The 15,281-nt window shown below is 46.4% G+C and overlaps 1 protein-coding gene across 1 annotated transcript in view; it reads left to right on the top strand.

The window, feature by feature from the left end:
* APBB1 (amyloid beta precursor protein binding family B member 1) overlaps window positions 1-15,281 on the top strand; it is a 424,653-nt gene that overhangs the window by 265,987 nt on the left and 143,385 nt on the right. The window contains exon 7 of the mRNA XM_085623528.1: window positions 100-166. Coding sequence (XP_085479654.1) covers window positions 100-166 — 67 coding nt within the window. The remainder of the gene's footprint in view (window positions 1-99; window positions 167-15,281) is intronic.

Here is a 15,281-nt window from a genome sequence, read left to right as displayed (position 1 = left end):
TAGTTGGCCTGGGACGCGGTGTGTGAGTGATCATCCTTTACAAAATGCCATTGTTTGCACACAGTATGCTGTCAGCTTTCTAAAATATTTTCTTTTCAGTTCTGTACAGTCCAAAGATGAAGACAAGCAGCCACTACTGGGCAACGACCAGGAAACCAATTCAAAGGTACACAGAAGAGTGTGATGAAAGGAAGTGGGTCGTGTTTTTGTTGTCCTAATGAGAGGATGATAGATACAGATTTGAAAGAGGAGAGTTTGAACTAAAGTGGTGCAAGAGCTGTGAAGACTGTGAAAAGAGCAGCTAATACATATTAGTGTTACCGCTTCGTATGATAGGACATTTTCCTCACCCATAGCAATCTGATTTTATTCAAGAGAGCATTAGTGATATCCAAGCAATAAAACATCCTGACAATGCTGTTCAATAAAAGGTGTCACCCCTTCAAATAAGTCTCTGCCTTTACATTTGGGCACAGATAAAAAGCCTAATGCCTAATCCCAAAAACCCCATCACTCAAACAACAAGGTGCCCACCCACTACGAACGTCTTGAGTACTCCAGGTAGCATCCAGGTTGAGGGAGCGCAGGCTAACTAATTGTAATGATGAGACCAGCTGGGCACTTTAGGACGATGGTGGAATTTTTACAACATGTCCCTCTAGGTGCTTTGAAGGATGAGTGAGGTGGTTGTATTGCACAACCCATCTGTTAGTCAACATTTTACGGTGTTAGGGATACCTACCGACTGGGACATTTAAAGCAGGAAGGCAGGCATTATGACCAGCAGGAGTCACTGGTAACTGTGTTAGCTTCAGGTTAGTAGTCTTGTTTGATTGGCAGTGTCTCAAGAACCAGAAAACATGGGTTATTTCCAACAGTTCTCTTATTGGGGAACACTCCTCTGGCTAATAGATCCCATGCCCAGAGATTGAAGACCAGATGTCTTTCTATCCAGCTGGATGTTAACGGAGGTGAGTACAAGCACACTACAGGCATGGAGCGAGTGAGGATGGGACAGGCTCAACGGCTATCTAGCCAGAACCGTAGGTGCATGAATGCAGAAACTGATTTTATTTTCATTCATTTAATATTGTAGGACTCTGTTTTGACGGATTGTTCAGGAAAATGAGTTGCCACCAGGATATCAGCCTTATGAGGCACTCCTGAACCAGGCCAATTGCCCACTCACCCAACACTCCTGCTGTTCCTAAGTCTTGGGTGAAGCCATTCACTAAATACATCCAAGGACAGGCCTTCCAGAAGGGCAAAGGTCACATCAGCAAGGCCGCATGGCTATGCTCGTTATCACCCTCTTGAGCGCATGGCCGTTTCACCGCTCACCATTAAGGTTTCCCATACCACATACAAACTACAAATCAGATAACGAACTGCACAAACATAAAATGGACAAAGCACAAACTAGTACGTTTCCATTTGCTCATTTAACTTGAATGCGACGATCAGGGCAGCACATCGATGTGGCTTAACGGCAAGAGCGGCTGACTTTAAGATGGGGAACCAGGTTCGAGTCTGGCAGAGGCTCAAACATTCTGTGATTTTGGGAAAATCCCTCCCGGTGCCTAAAAATAAAATGAATGTGTCCGTCTGTAATGCAACTGGTGCTCTGATATATTCGGGTCGAGTTTGCGCTATATAAAACTGCAGCAAAACAATGTACCTTATGCCCCGGTCTTGCCAAGTACTAGGCGTCAAGGGTTAGGCTAAAGCCCTTCAGTGCCTGTTCGCTTCACCGCTCTGAAATGCACCGTCGTGCCATGGTAGTAGCTCCTGCCGCATTGCCTGAGGCACCAGGACTGCAGGAGCCAGGTGTTTAGGCATAACCCGGGGCTGGGGAGAGGTGAGGTTGTCCTTCTTATACCAGTGTTTTGCTAAAAGTATGGGTTGGGGCCTAGCTGACCCCTCAGCTCTACAAGTGCATTGACTGGTAATCCAGCACCCGGCAGGATTATTATCCAAGTATACGTTGGTACCCACAATTCAAGGAGCAGATTTGAAATCGTTGTTAGGGTATCCACAGGGGCACTGTGCCAGGAAGGCACTGCAGCGCAAAGTAAAGCTATAACCAGGATGTCAAGCACTCACAACCAAGGTTCCCAGTTTCAGAGTTAGCAGCGCGGCATTTCCAGCAGCAGCAGCAGTGGTCGCGCCCCGGCAATAATATTTTTAGACTGGTGGAGCTCAAATTAAATGATTCATATCCCTGAAACGAAATAGTATTGGTCATCACTGTTTCATGGATCCGTGCAAGTGAAGGATACCAAACGTGACGATCTACATCCAAGACAGTTTTTTTTTTTTTGCAAACAAATGAGAGAGCGGGAGAGAGAAAGAGAGAGCGGGAGAGTCAGAGAGAAAGAGAAAGAGAGAGAAAGCGAGATAAGAGAGCGAGAGCGCGAGAGAGAGACAGAGAGCGAGAGCCCGGGAGTGCTGCGTGCACGCAGTCTGCTGTTTTTGGAAGCACTGCACTCGTGCTTGTGGCGCGCCCCTGCGCGCTCCCGCAATCTGGATGCCGCCACAAGCACGAGTGTGTGCTTCCAAAAACAGCAGAGCGATGGCTAAAGGTCCTCCTAAGCAGCGCATGCACACTGCGTAGGCGAAACCTAAAAAAGCACTATAACATAATATATTTAACACACCATTAAAAATAGTTAAAAAAAAATATTTAACTGTGTTGGAAACCGGGCAACCGGGTTAGCAGTCACCAGGTTCCCAGCACAATGGTAGCTTGGCTCGAGCGGTTAGGGTCAGGCACCGTGTTAAGCGTACGTCACACCCACACAATAACCATGCGTTCATCCGTTCCAAAAACGACACTACACCGTAAAAATTATGGAAGTCAAGTTGAAAATATATATGTCTTTATCTTATTTTCTCTTAGTTGCAGGTTTCATAACATAAATACAATACAATAGGATTTTCCTTCAAAAGAGCAGGTCAAATAAATAATGCTACTTTGGAATTTCAACAAATAGGTTCAGGTCATCATTAAGCAAGGAATAAATAGATGTGCAATAAATACAGACGGCAAATAAATACAGTCAGACCATAAATACAGTGCAGGAATAAATTAGTGGAAGACAATAAATAAAGCACCTTCAATAAATAAGGTAAACCAATCAATGACAATTACAGCTCAGATCATTTTCATGAGGTCACTTGGTCTTACTTTGCCCATACACAGCTTAAGGTCATTTGGATGGCATGGGGGTGTCCCACCTAGATTGGTCAAGGCTGGGGCCTAAGCTGAGGCAGAACAAGAGTAATCTAAAGATCTGGCCCTCCAAACTACACAGCTCTTTATGTAGGTCACTGTACCAGTCTCAGTTCACCTCTGGCACTCCCAGGCTGGTTCTAACACCCCTTTTACCCCTAGGATGGTCTTTTAGGGCTCCACGGGGCCTCAGACGCCCCCTCTACCACTTACTGTCCTTTTCACGATGATCGGCTCCGCTCGGCGCCGTGTCGACGCCGTGAGGCGGCTCCGGATCGATGTCGTTGGGCGGCCTCGACTCGATGTCGCTGGGCGGTCTCGACTCGAAGTCGCTGGGCGGTCTCGGCTCGATGTCGCTGGGCGGCCTCGACTCGATGTCGCCTTCCAGCGTCGCAGGGACACGTCTCCCCGCTTCCGGGTGTCTCCGGAGTGCGATCTCCACTCCCGACGTCCGTCACGCTTCACCTCTGTTTCCGGCATCTCCGGTGGGCGGACTTCACTTCCCCGTCGACGCCTCACCTCGACCTCAGGTGACTCTCCACTCGACCTCCGGCGCCTCTCCACGACCTCCGTCGGCGCCCTCACCTCGACCTCGGGTGACTCTCTACTCGACCTCCGGTGCCTCTCCACGACCTCCGTCGGCGCCCTCACTCGACCTCTGGCGGCTCCGGGTACGACGTCTGCTTTCTGTCAGCGCCGCTTCTCTACCTCAGGCCCCAGGTCTCCAGGCTTCTCGACGTCAGGACTCCAGGAGGACACCGCTGAACAGGTCAGGAGCTTGCTGTTCTTCTTTAAGGCCTGTTCCAAATGTTCAGTTCCTTAAGATGGTTCTTCTGGTCTTGGTCCCACACAGGGCTTTAGGCTGGGCTTGGTCAGTAGAGACTAGCATCAAGGGTGGGTTTCTGGACCCCACTCCAAGCACTGGTTTCCACCTCTGCTGCCTTACTCCGACCTCCTTCTATCTCTGTCCTCTCTCTTCTCCAGTCAGATGCCAACTGCCACTCTGAGATGGCCTCCCAACATTCTAAACTGCCTCCCTCTATCACAGGATTCTAGAATGTTCCAGGAGGTTCTGGTGATGTCACAGGTGACAATGGGTGGCCACCATTTTGTGTCTCAGGCCCTCAGACAGAAGTTCCAGGGGTAGGGAAAATGGCTCCCTGACCCTGCATCAACACTAAAAAGTCTGGTGGTTCCCAAAAAGGAAAAATTATAACAGGGTTTGAGGCAGAAGTGGGACAAAATAAATAATGATGAGGAGGGACCACCCAAAGGGCTGACAGGTCTAACAAACTGCAACCAAATTTCTTAGAACCCGATAATTCTTTCTACTTATCTAACCTTTTGGATTAATCTTGGACAGAGGCTTGTTACAAAAAATCCGAGAACTTTATGAAGGGAGTACTATCATGTGGAATTTAAATGTACACTCACCCAAAGAAAGTGAAGTCCATTAAATTGTGCTTAATCATTTAAGGTACTCCAGCTTTCACTTAACTACATGTGGTACTGCAGGTTCTAAATCCCGACTACCGTGCTCGATTAGTTAGAGGTTGCTTTATTTAGTACCATGCTAGCAAGCATTTTTTGAAGGAGAGGAAAGCTTACAGAGGTCCAGAAATGAGTTTCTGTGCATTGAACTGAACATCCAGCCACATGATCAGGGGGAAAAAGTTGGGAAGTACAGAAAGAGTGCACAACACCCTATGGAGGAGTGGAATCAATAATATTAAGAGTGCAACCCATGAAAACATTTTTGGTACCCCAAGTTCAACACACACCTCCATGGCTGCTGCATTGGTATCCAACTCTATTTTCACCAGATGTTGCTCAATGAACTAGAATTGAATTCCCCAGGGGCCTTTTCTATCTGTCCAAAGCCGGTTTCAATGAAGTGAGGTTCTCTCACTCAGCAATGAGAAGAAAGGGAGAACATGACAGATCTGGGTCAATGAAACTCGTGTCTTAGTAGACATTGGCAAGCCCAAACTATTGTTCAATATCTGCATGTCCATAACCATCCGCACAACCACAGAAGTCTCTGCCCACTCTCATGCGAGTACAGACAGAGAAGAAAAAGGGAGACCCAGTCCCGAATTTGAGATAGGGCAGTACTCTACAGAAAAAGACTAATGCGAGTCTGGTTCCACGAAGTCACTGACTAGTGTAGCGTGGATGCCATGGGCCTTGTCAAAGCAAAGAAAATGGCCCCTTTAACTTGTGTTGGGGTTGTAAACAACCTTAATTCTCAGGGTTCAATGGGTCCCTGGTTCCACTGCAGCAATGGTACGTAGGACCCTGAAGTCACTACAAATAAAGTAAAACACAGACTTCAAGACGTTTAATCTTCTTTTCCAGAGAAAACATTGTTGGAGAAAGGTAAATAAAGTTATAGTGAATGAAAAACTTCTACGTTTCAGTGAGCTGAAAACAATACGATAAAATAGCTAAAGGTGGTTTAATGATCACACGTGAGATTTAGCAACCAGAAAGTGAGGTTTCAGTATACCAGGCAGTATATAAAGAGCAAAACAAATCAGTGTAAACCTCAAAGCTTAACACACCAGGCAACAGAGTGTACAGTAACTAAAGGCTACATACCGTTGGCCTGCTAATTTGGTGCTTAATAAAATCCCTTAAGTGGCCCGGAAATGCTTTCTTGTTTTGAGAGGTTATTACCAGGTCAGGTTAGAAGTATAAGTGAGAAATATTACCAGTCTGCATGATGACCAGAGCCAACGGAATTATGTGGCAGGGGAGGATTTTATTATGCAGACGTGTTGACTGCATTATGCAGTACGAAAAGTCAAATTATGGACCATTATGTGGCACATCTTGTTGGAACTTTATATCAAAATTTTGTCATTTTTACTCATGTAAACAGTCTTATAAAAGGTTTCACCTCATTAGTATTGACATACATGGCAGTGTTTCCAGAAACCTTTGATCAATTCAAGCTGGAAAGCATTTTTTGTTATAATCAGAAAATTGTGCACAAGATGGTGAATTATGTGGCAGTACGGCCAATCTATAATTATGCGGAAATCAGCACAGCCACAGTACAGCATAATTACAGTAGCCCTGATTATGACCAACTTAATTCAGCAAAACCCAATGGGCTGCTTTGTTGACTCCCAATTCCAGATTCCAATTCGAACAGAAAAAAAGGAATCTGAACATAGCGGATATGCTGTGGGGGGCCTTCAGTTCACATCATCCTGACCAATACAAACTATGCTCAAGGTCGTTGCCCAAAGAATTTATTTAAGATGCTTTACCAAGCGCCGTCACTGAAAAGCAGATAAATAAGCAACAGCATGCAACCCTAGGTGAGATGTGTAATGCTGCCTTTGTCTCAAGAGTATATATAGGCTTTGATTCAAAATTTCTGATGTTGACTTCTTTACATTAAAGGATAGACAGAAAATAAAGTGTCTTCACTGATCCTAGGTAATCTGCCTACTAGTTGTCCTTTACAAGCAAGCGCTTACAGACATTGTGGGCCCATCACAAATGGTCAATTGGAAAAGTCGGACATTTGTTCCAGAGTAATTATCGCATTCATACATGCTCCTCCAAACAAAAAATTCAAGCCATTATACATCTTTGAGTCCAGGCTGGGATTTCACATTCCCAAGGTGCTCAGTCTATGCAATTAACTTCCACTAACGCTTGCAAAACAATTTGTGAACTGGAAGGGAGGATGGAATGAGAAGCATCTGAATGTTTCTTCTTCTTTCTACGAATAGCCTGAGGACCCATGTTGCTTTTGCTAATACACGCTCAAAAAATGGCCATATCGGAATAGGGCAAATATGAGAATCTGAGTTAAAAAATGAACAGTCAAGCCCACCCCCAAAACCTGCAAATTCTCTGTTCCTTCCTCATGTCAATCAAGGCGCCAGTCATGTTCAACAAAGGAACTTCTCTGAAATAAAAATGAGAATTTCCTATGAACCTCCAGGACCAGTTGGTCTGCGCAGAGTCTGCTGGTCAGGGGCACAAGGGGTGGTTGGATGGGTCAGCTTAGAAGTGGTATGTGACAGTTATTTTCTAACTTTTCAGTTCAATTATCACCTTTCACCATTAACCGACGTAAAGGAAGGGGTAAGTCTGCCATGTAGCATCTTACTACAGCTAACAGTAAAGGCATAGTACAAAATAGCGCCACACAGAAAACAATATACTAGGCTTTTGTAATTCTCTATATTACTTGTGGAGTGTCTATATCTTCCTTAAAGCCAGATGGGACTTGGATCCTTTACAGGATGAACTGTGCACACAAACTTTGAGACCAACCTTTCTTTGGCCTACATCAACAGACTTCAAAACATGTTAAACTGGAGTCAAATGCGGATACGGTCACAGCTTTGCAAGATAGTTTATTACTGCATGAAATGTTACACAAGATTTGGACAGCTTACTGGGCACACATTCCAATAGCCCGACTGCAACTTTGATTATTCTAAAATCATGTGCATGGGTTTGAAGTATATACTGCTCCCATGGGGCATTTAAACAAGCTGTGACACTCCAGGATAAAAGATGCTTGTGAACAGGATTGTCCATTGCCAATGATATATGGAAGAAACCTAGCTCAAAGAAGGCAGAATTACTTTATTTGGCCATTCACCAAACTGGTTCATAGGAAAATAATGTTTTTGGCTTCAGTTGAACTGTTCCCGGCTTCTCTCCTTTATAAGAGTCCAGCACTCAAAGCTTTACTTTAATATCGCTCTTTATTCTGTCCTTGAATTACATATTTTACACACCAAAGATCATTTACAATACATCAATCAATGCTTCACGATGAACCATGCTCTTTAAACATCTGCACAAATGCAAGTTTTTAAATCTATTGTTCGACTCCCATGACTACTAGTTGTATTTTTTGTACGGTTTGTGTTAAAACGACAATGTACAAAAATGAAGGAAATTGAATCTGGAACAGAAGCACATGCCGCCAACATATGAAAGAGTGCTTCCAATATTCATTGTCGAGGTAACGGGATCAAGTGTTTAAGGCAGCGAATGCTCGCCGGACTAGGCGCGCACTGATTTGCTTTGACCAATGAGGTATGTGTTGTTGGATTTGCTGGTATTTTACTATTATCTGTCTGACTGGATCATGCAGGCGCGCAAGTGTGCTCTGAAAGTACATTCTCGTATTACAAGAGTGCACACTTCAAGGCTCAGGAGGCCTTAATGGTTTTTCCAGAAACCAGCTGCAAAAGGACTTGTCCTGCTGACTCCTCGAGTATGAAATCCGTCTGGCAACTTTGGTACAGGTAGTCTGACAGGTAATGCATGCTGGAGCAGGTGCTGCTTCGGATAGTCTGAGGTTGTGGCCTCGCTTCAATGCTCTCACGGATGGGACTGCTGCAGGAGTGACTACACGCAGCATTCCACACACTTCCCAGCTCTGCGGTGATGTCAGAGCTTTGCTGCTGGTAGTGTGCAATCCAGCATACGTGTGCCGGTATGACTGTCTTGTAAGAAAGGGGCATTGTTGCGGGAGGTGGCATGGTGCAGTCTGAGGGCTTTACAGTGTGTGTGTGTGGGGGGGGGACAGTGCAGTCTGGTGTCTTTACAGTTGGGGCGGTGTCTGTGTATGGAAGCCAGTGGAGCAAGCTGAAAGTGGAGGAGGCGAGAACACAGTGGAGTGAGAAGTAACGTAACGAGGGGGCAGTCGAGTGGTGGTGGCGGCGGGGGGAGGGGTCAGTGCGGGGGGACAGACTCTTCTGTGACAAATGCAGGAACTGGTTGAGACACGCACTAACGGCGACACACGCCAGCTCAGTAAACTTATTACTCACCCAGTGCTGGAGTGTTGGTCGGCCACGGCTTGGGGGTAAGTGCTCGGGACAAGAAGTGACCTAATGGCCAGAGCTGCCTTTTGTACTTGGGGGAACCAGGTTCTAATTAGGGTGTCTGTTCAACATCCTGTAATTCTGATTACAAAAAAAAAACAAGCAATGGCCGCGCAAGCGCGAAAGTGACACGGCCGCGAAAGAGAAAGTAATGGGGAGCGATGCGGAGAAAGAGATGAAAAATGCAGATGGAGGCTGCACGCGTGTGTGCACCCAAGCTTCAAGCCACCAAAACTTGTGGGTAGCACTTTGAAAACCCACTTACTAAATGTCTCTCCGAGCTGCGCATGCGCTGGCTCAGCGAGACCTAAAAACAAGGGCACAGGGTCCATGATTTCATAGAGAAGTCTATAAATGAAAATCGGATATCACAGCGGGTTTGAAAGAGGAGGGATACTGCGATTGGGTCAGTGGCTTGCCCCTCTACCTGCCCCAACCGGAGTCTACTGTAGTGACAGATGCATCACTCCTGTCTGAGCTCCACAACAGCCTGTTAGCGCTCCCTACCATTTGCTTGGCTCTGAAAGCCATTCTTCCTTCATTCAAGGGAATACTGGTGTAGTTGTTCACGGACAACACCAGCGCCATGTAGTTTAGCAGCGAACAGGTTGGGTGGGTGGGACGTGGACCCTTTGTCAGGAGGCTCTGCTTCTCTCGACACGGCTGGAATGTCAGGGCATTTCATTGGTGTTCAACACCGGACAGGCTCTCTGAACGCTAGAGTGCATGTACTCGGACGCAGATGCCTAGCGGTTCACAAATGGCGTCTCCATCTGGAGGTGGTGCAGGGTCTCTTTGGGCAACGGGGAGATCCTTGGCTAGATCCGTTTGCCACTTCAGAGAACGCGCAATGTCAGCAGTTTTGCTTGCTGGAGTTTTCAAGGCGACTCTTGCTTGGAGGTTCTTTTTGTCTCAAGTGTAGCTCCTTTATGCCTTTTCACCAATACCACTCCTGCCCAGAGTTCTCAAGAAGATCCGGAACGACCGGGCCAAAATCCATCTTGCGACTCCAGATGGGGCACAGAGTAGGATATCTCGAGCTGTTGAGCTCGACCATAGGTCCCTCATTCAGGCTGCCTCTTCGAGAGGATCTTCTGTCGCTTCAACAGTTCTGCACCCAAACATGCACACCCTTCATCTCCCTGCATGGAGATTAAGCAGCGACAGTTGACAGCTTTCGACCTTCCTTCCGAGGTCTGTAATGTTATTCTGGCAGCCAGGCGTCCCTCTACCAAGTTGGTACACAGCTGCAGTTGGGAAAAGATTGTTTCATGGTGTGTGTCCCTTAATATATGATCCCCTCTCTGCACCTTTATCAAAAGCTCTCTTGTTCACATTATCCTTAGCCCAGAAGGGATGTGCTCTGGGCGCAGTTAAGGGTTACCTTTCTGCCATCTCTGCATTCGTGTGGTTTCAGGACCAACCTTCCCTCTAAGTCACCTGTTCTGGCTAGGTTCCTTAGAGGCCTGAAAAATATGTTCCCACCTACGCCCTTCATCATGCACCAGTGGGACCTCAACCTGGTCCTCACCTTCCTCATGTGTTGACCATTCAAGTCTCTCACATTTGCCCTCTTTGGCTCTTGACTAAAAACTGCCTTTTTTTAGTGGCCATAACATCGGCCTGGAGGGTCAGCGAACTCAAAGTGCTCTCTGCGCACCCTTCCTGTGCCACCTTCTATCCTGACAAGATGGTTCTCCGGATGCTTGCCTCCTTCCTTCTGAAGGTTGTGACTCCTTTCCATGTAGTCCAGAATATCACCCTGTCTTCCTTCTTTGCTCTGCCCCACCCCTCCAAAGAGGAGGAGAGACTCCACCATCTGGATCCAACAAGAGCGCTGCCATTCCACCATAACTGCACAAAAGAATTCCGGGTAGAGATCAACTCTTCGTGGGTTATGTGGGTGCAAAGAAAAAGAAGGCAGAGCAGAAAAGGATTACCCAAGAAGTACACCCTCCCCCCCCCCCGAGGACTTGCGGGCTCACTCCACCTGAGCCAAGGCTGTGATCACTGCATTAGCGCACATTGTCCCAGTCCTGGATATCTGTTGGGTAGCAATATGGGCTTCACTTTACACTTTCACCAAACACTACTGTCTGGACAGACCGGTTCATCGTGACAGGCACCTTCTGGTCTAATTGGCTTTGCAGCCCCACCTCCGGAAATGTTTTGCTTGGGTATCTATTCTAAGGTAAGAAGTCTGCAGCTAGAAGTCTCTATCAGATGACCAAGTTACTTACATTCAGTAATGCGTTATCCGGTAAAGACGCTATCTTGACACAGATTCCTTACTGACCCACATATCCTTCCTGCTCTGCGAACCAATCACGGTATAATGATTACCCTCTTAAGGTACGAAGTTTATCACACCAGTGGTCGCTGCTTACAGTGGCTCTGCACTCCTGGCGTGGAAAGTCACGAAAGTAACTGACGTCAGCGTGCCAAGGTGGCGACTATATAGGTACCTCGCATGTCCCTTCGGGTGCTGACAACGCCCCCTACTGGCACTCAGAGGTACTGCTTGGAAATCTTCCAGATCCGGTTGGACACCTGGGGCTAATTCTAAGGTAAGAAATCTGTGGCAAGATAGTTTCTTCCAGATAAGGCGTTAATAAATGTTCATCAAAGGTTCGAAGCCTCATCAGTTAGAGAAATTAACATTGTTTTACCAACTCTTGAACATGCTAAAAAATTAGATTATTCACTATTCACTTGACAGAGCTAAAAAGATATTTTACCATCACTCATAAATAGGAACGAGAGAGTACTTTTTAGGCAAAATCCATTTTAAGCATCAAGTAGAATGACTTGTAGCAGGACCCTGGCCGTATTTTGTGAATCACATGCATTTGTATGAGAATCTCGCAGCACTAGGATTCTTCCCATTGGAATCTGTCCTCAGTATGTCTAACAGCTTGTGGGACAACTCTTCTTACTAACATTTGAGAGTTCAGGCTGCTTCCTTTGCAGGTTCACTACTACTGACAGACTGAACCCACACGCTCACCCACCCCTGCTCTTATTACTGCAAGGAGTACCATGGAGTGACTGTACTGCTTTCTTGTAGCTAAATGCCTGTAGTGAAAATCATGGATTAATCTTCATTCTCTTATGCCTATCTCTGGTGTCATGGTGTTGGACACAATGCCATTATATTTCACTCGGATTCTACATGATTGCGCTTCCCTTAGTATTTTTCATTCTGTGCACTGGCATGCCCATAATCACTTACATTTTTAGAATTTGATAAGAGACCTCTAGCTGCAGATTTCGTACCGTTGAATTTCCCATGCCTCAGACTGGATTTGGTAGATTTTTCATCGAGCATAAACCTGCGTGCTGGTAGGTGACGTTGGTCGACTCTATGCGTGACGTCCGCGCCACCTATATAGGCGGTACCCCGGTGTGCTTCCATCAGTTCTTTTTTTCCCACGCCAGCCAGTAAAGATCTGTGAAGCATGTCAATGTATATATTTATGTATGCCTCCGCTTTGGGTCAATGTATATGGTACCATGTCTAAATGTGCGTGCATATCTTATTTAGTCTGAGTTTGTATGTCTACATCTATGTCTCAGCTAAGTACATGTACATGTCTCACCAGTATGTGTATTTCTATATACTCAGGTCTCAGCTGTGCATGTTTGCCTCAATTCCTCCAAGTGTGTGTCTGAATATGTATGTGCCTCAGCACCCCTAAATATGTACCTATCAGCTAATTATGCATATGCACAGCTAGTGCGGCTGACTTTGAAGCTGAGGAACCAGGTTCATGTCCCTGCGGGAGTCTCCACATCCTCTGATTCAGGACAAATCACTTAATCTACCCGTACCTTAATATGAATGTGTCTATCTGTAATGCCACTGGTGCTTATGTAAAGCACTCTGATACCTTCGGCTCGAGTTAGTGCTATATAAAACTGAAAAAAAGAGCTGCCTTGTCACTTTTTGGCAAGCTTTTTATTTTTTTGACGTTTTGTCGACTTTCTTGGGTGTGTAGGTTTTCTTTTGGTGTGTAGGTTTTCCTATGATCAAGAAGTCTGCAATCAAACCATGCGGCACCTGTTCCCTTGCCATGTGGGTGACGGACCCTCACCTTGTTTGTCTCTGGTGTCTGGAGTGCAACCATAATTTGAAGTCGTGCTCCGACTGCTGGGCCATGGCTTTGAAAGCTTTGACGGAGCTGTCCAAGCCCAGCACAGGGGCTTCTGTGAAAAGGACAATTGCCTGCCGCTATCTCCCTGCACTGGGTGACCCAAATGTCCTCACTAACCACCCTACCCCCGAGAGCTTGGTGATCCAAGCTTCTACTTTCTAGGGACAGGAAATATTAGAGGCTGGACTGTTGTGGTAAGAAACGTTTTTCTTCAGCCAGCCTTGCATTGCGGTCAGTGAACACTGCATGCATTTTGGCCCGTGATTCCCACTTCCTGTGGGAAATAGTTGCGCAAGTGCTGCCACAGGTACCGCAGGATGCCCGGTCCATTCTCTCCCTAGCAGTATCAGACAGGAGAGATGCAGCAAACTTTGCCATTCATTGTGGTCTCGACACGACCAACTCTCTGGGCAGAACAATATGATAGAAAGTGGCTGTTCGACACCATGCGTGGTTGAGGACTTCATGGGATCTTCAGGCCTCTCTTATGGACATGCCCTTTGTTGGCACCATCTCTTTATAGACAAGGCAGACATGGCGCTAGAGCGCTTTAAGGACTCGCAGGCTGCAGCCAAGTCCTTGGGCCTCTCAGTGGTCACATGTCCCCTGCCTGCTTTTCGTGGCTACAGAAGGGGCTTACAGCTGCTCCAGCCATATCACAGGCACTAGAGCGCGCAAGTTCAGCAACCTCTGCGGAGCTCGTTCTGACCATGTGGGTCAGGCATCCAGCGGTCCGGTCATACCACCACTCCCTCTGCAGCCTCGGCCTCCAAGCCTTCCTAGTCTGGCCCTTCCAGATCATGGGCAGCCAGTTTGTGGCAGGATCAGCCATCACCTCCACCAGTGGCAGAGCATTACCTCAGACTGGTGGGTCCTCCAAATAGTCCGAAGGGGCTACTCCCTCCCCTGCCTCCATCTTTCGATCTGCTGTCAGAGGATCAACTCATTTTGCTTCAGGAGGAGAGCATGACTCTTGACCAAGGGAGCCATAGAGCGGCTTCTGCCTCCAGACATTGGCTGTGGTTGTTATTCCCGCTACTTTCTAATTCCAAAAAAGGACAAAGGCCTTCGTCCTATCCGAGACCTACAAGCCCTCAACTACTTCCTCTGACAGAAAAAAATCAAGATGCTCACTCAACCTCCGGTCCTGTTTGCCCTAGACACAGGAGACTGGATAAATTGGTGCTTCCCATAAGGGCCTCTTTCCTCCCAAAAGTGAGAACACGCAGTACTTTAAATGTAAAAAAAATGAATGCATGTACTCACCAAAAGGAGCGGTGGACTTTGGGGTGGTGTGTCTGGTGGGACTAGGGGCAGAGCCAAGGTCAGGCTAGTTTTTCGACCTTTCCAAACTTTATATGCAAGAAATCCAAGTGCAAAGTAAAAAAAATCGGAAGTATCTGTCCTTTGGTTATGGTCCTAATAATAAACAATTTTGTCATCAAAGCTTTGCATGCTGGAACTTTTAGAAACCCTTACTTATAATGAGAAAGGAGAACTACAAGTCCCAGCATGCAAAAGCATATTACCAGCTATAATCTAGAATTTTCTGAAAGTCTAAAGCATTCCATGGAGTTGCCTTTCACTTTTTGGTTAAACATGGTTTCCCATACGATTCAAGCGGTTTAAATGCACCAAACCCCCCCAAAATTGTGTTTCCTTTAAAGTTTTTTTTTTGTTTGAGAGTAATCGTAAAATTGGCGGCAAGGGCAGGGATTCACATTCAAGTAAAAATGCCTAATTTAAATTGCTGATGAATTAACATTTACAGTCATTTAAAACAATGGCATGCTAAAAAGCTGTACTGCCCTGAACAATGCGCCCCAAACCCTCGTCCATTCGTTTTATGGTGGTGTCTCAACTCCTACTGTGCAGGATCAAAGGGTAATCAAAACCCCCTGATGCCCCACGCTGCTGGAAGAGAAAATGAGGAGCCCCTCCTGTGTCTAGGCAAGGCCCGCATGAGTGCCGATACTCTCCTTGTCCTACGAGAAGATCCGGTACTCAAGGGGCGAAAATTAAAAA

Source organism: Triturus cristatus, chromosome 8 (assembly GCF_964204655.1).
Source record: "Triturus cristatus chromosome 8, aTriCri1.1, whole genome shotgun sequence".
NCBI lineage: Eukaryota > Metazoa > Chordata > Amphibia > Caudata > Salamandridae > Triturus > Triturus cristatus.
Note: the sequence above shows the minus strand (reverse complement) of the source record. Positions and strands in the feature narration are given on the sequence as shown.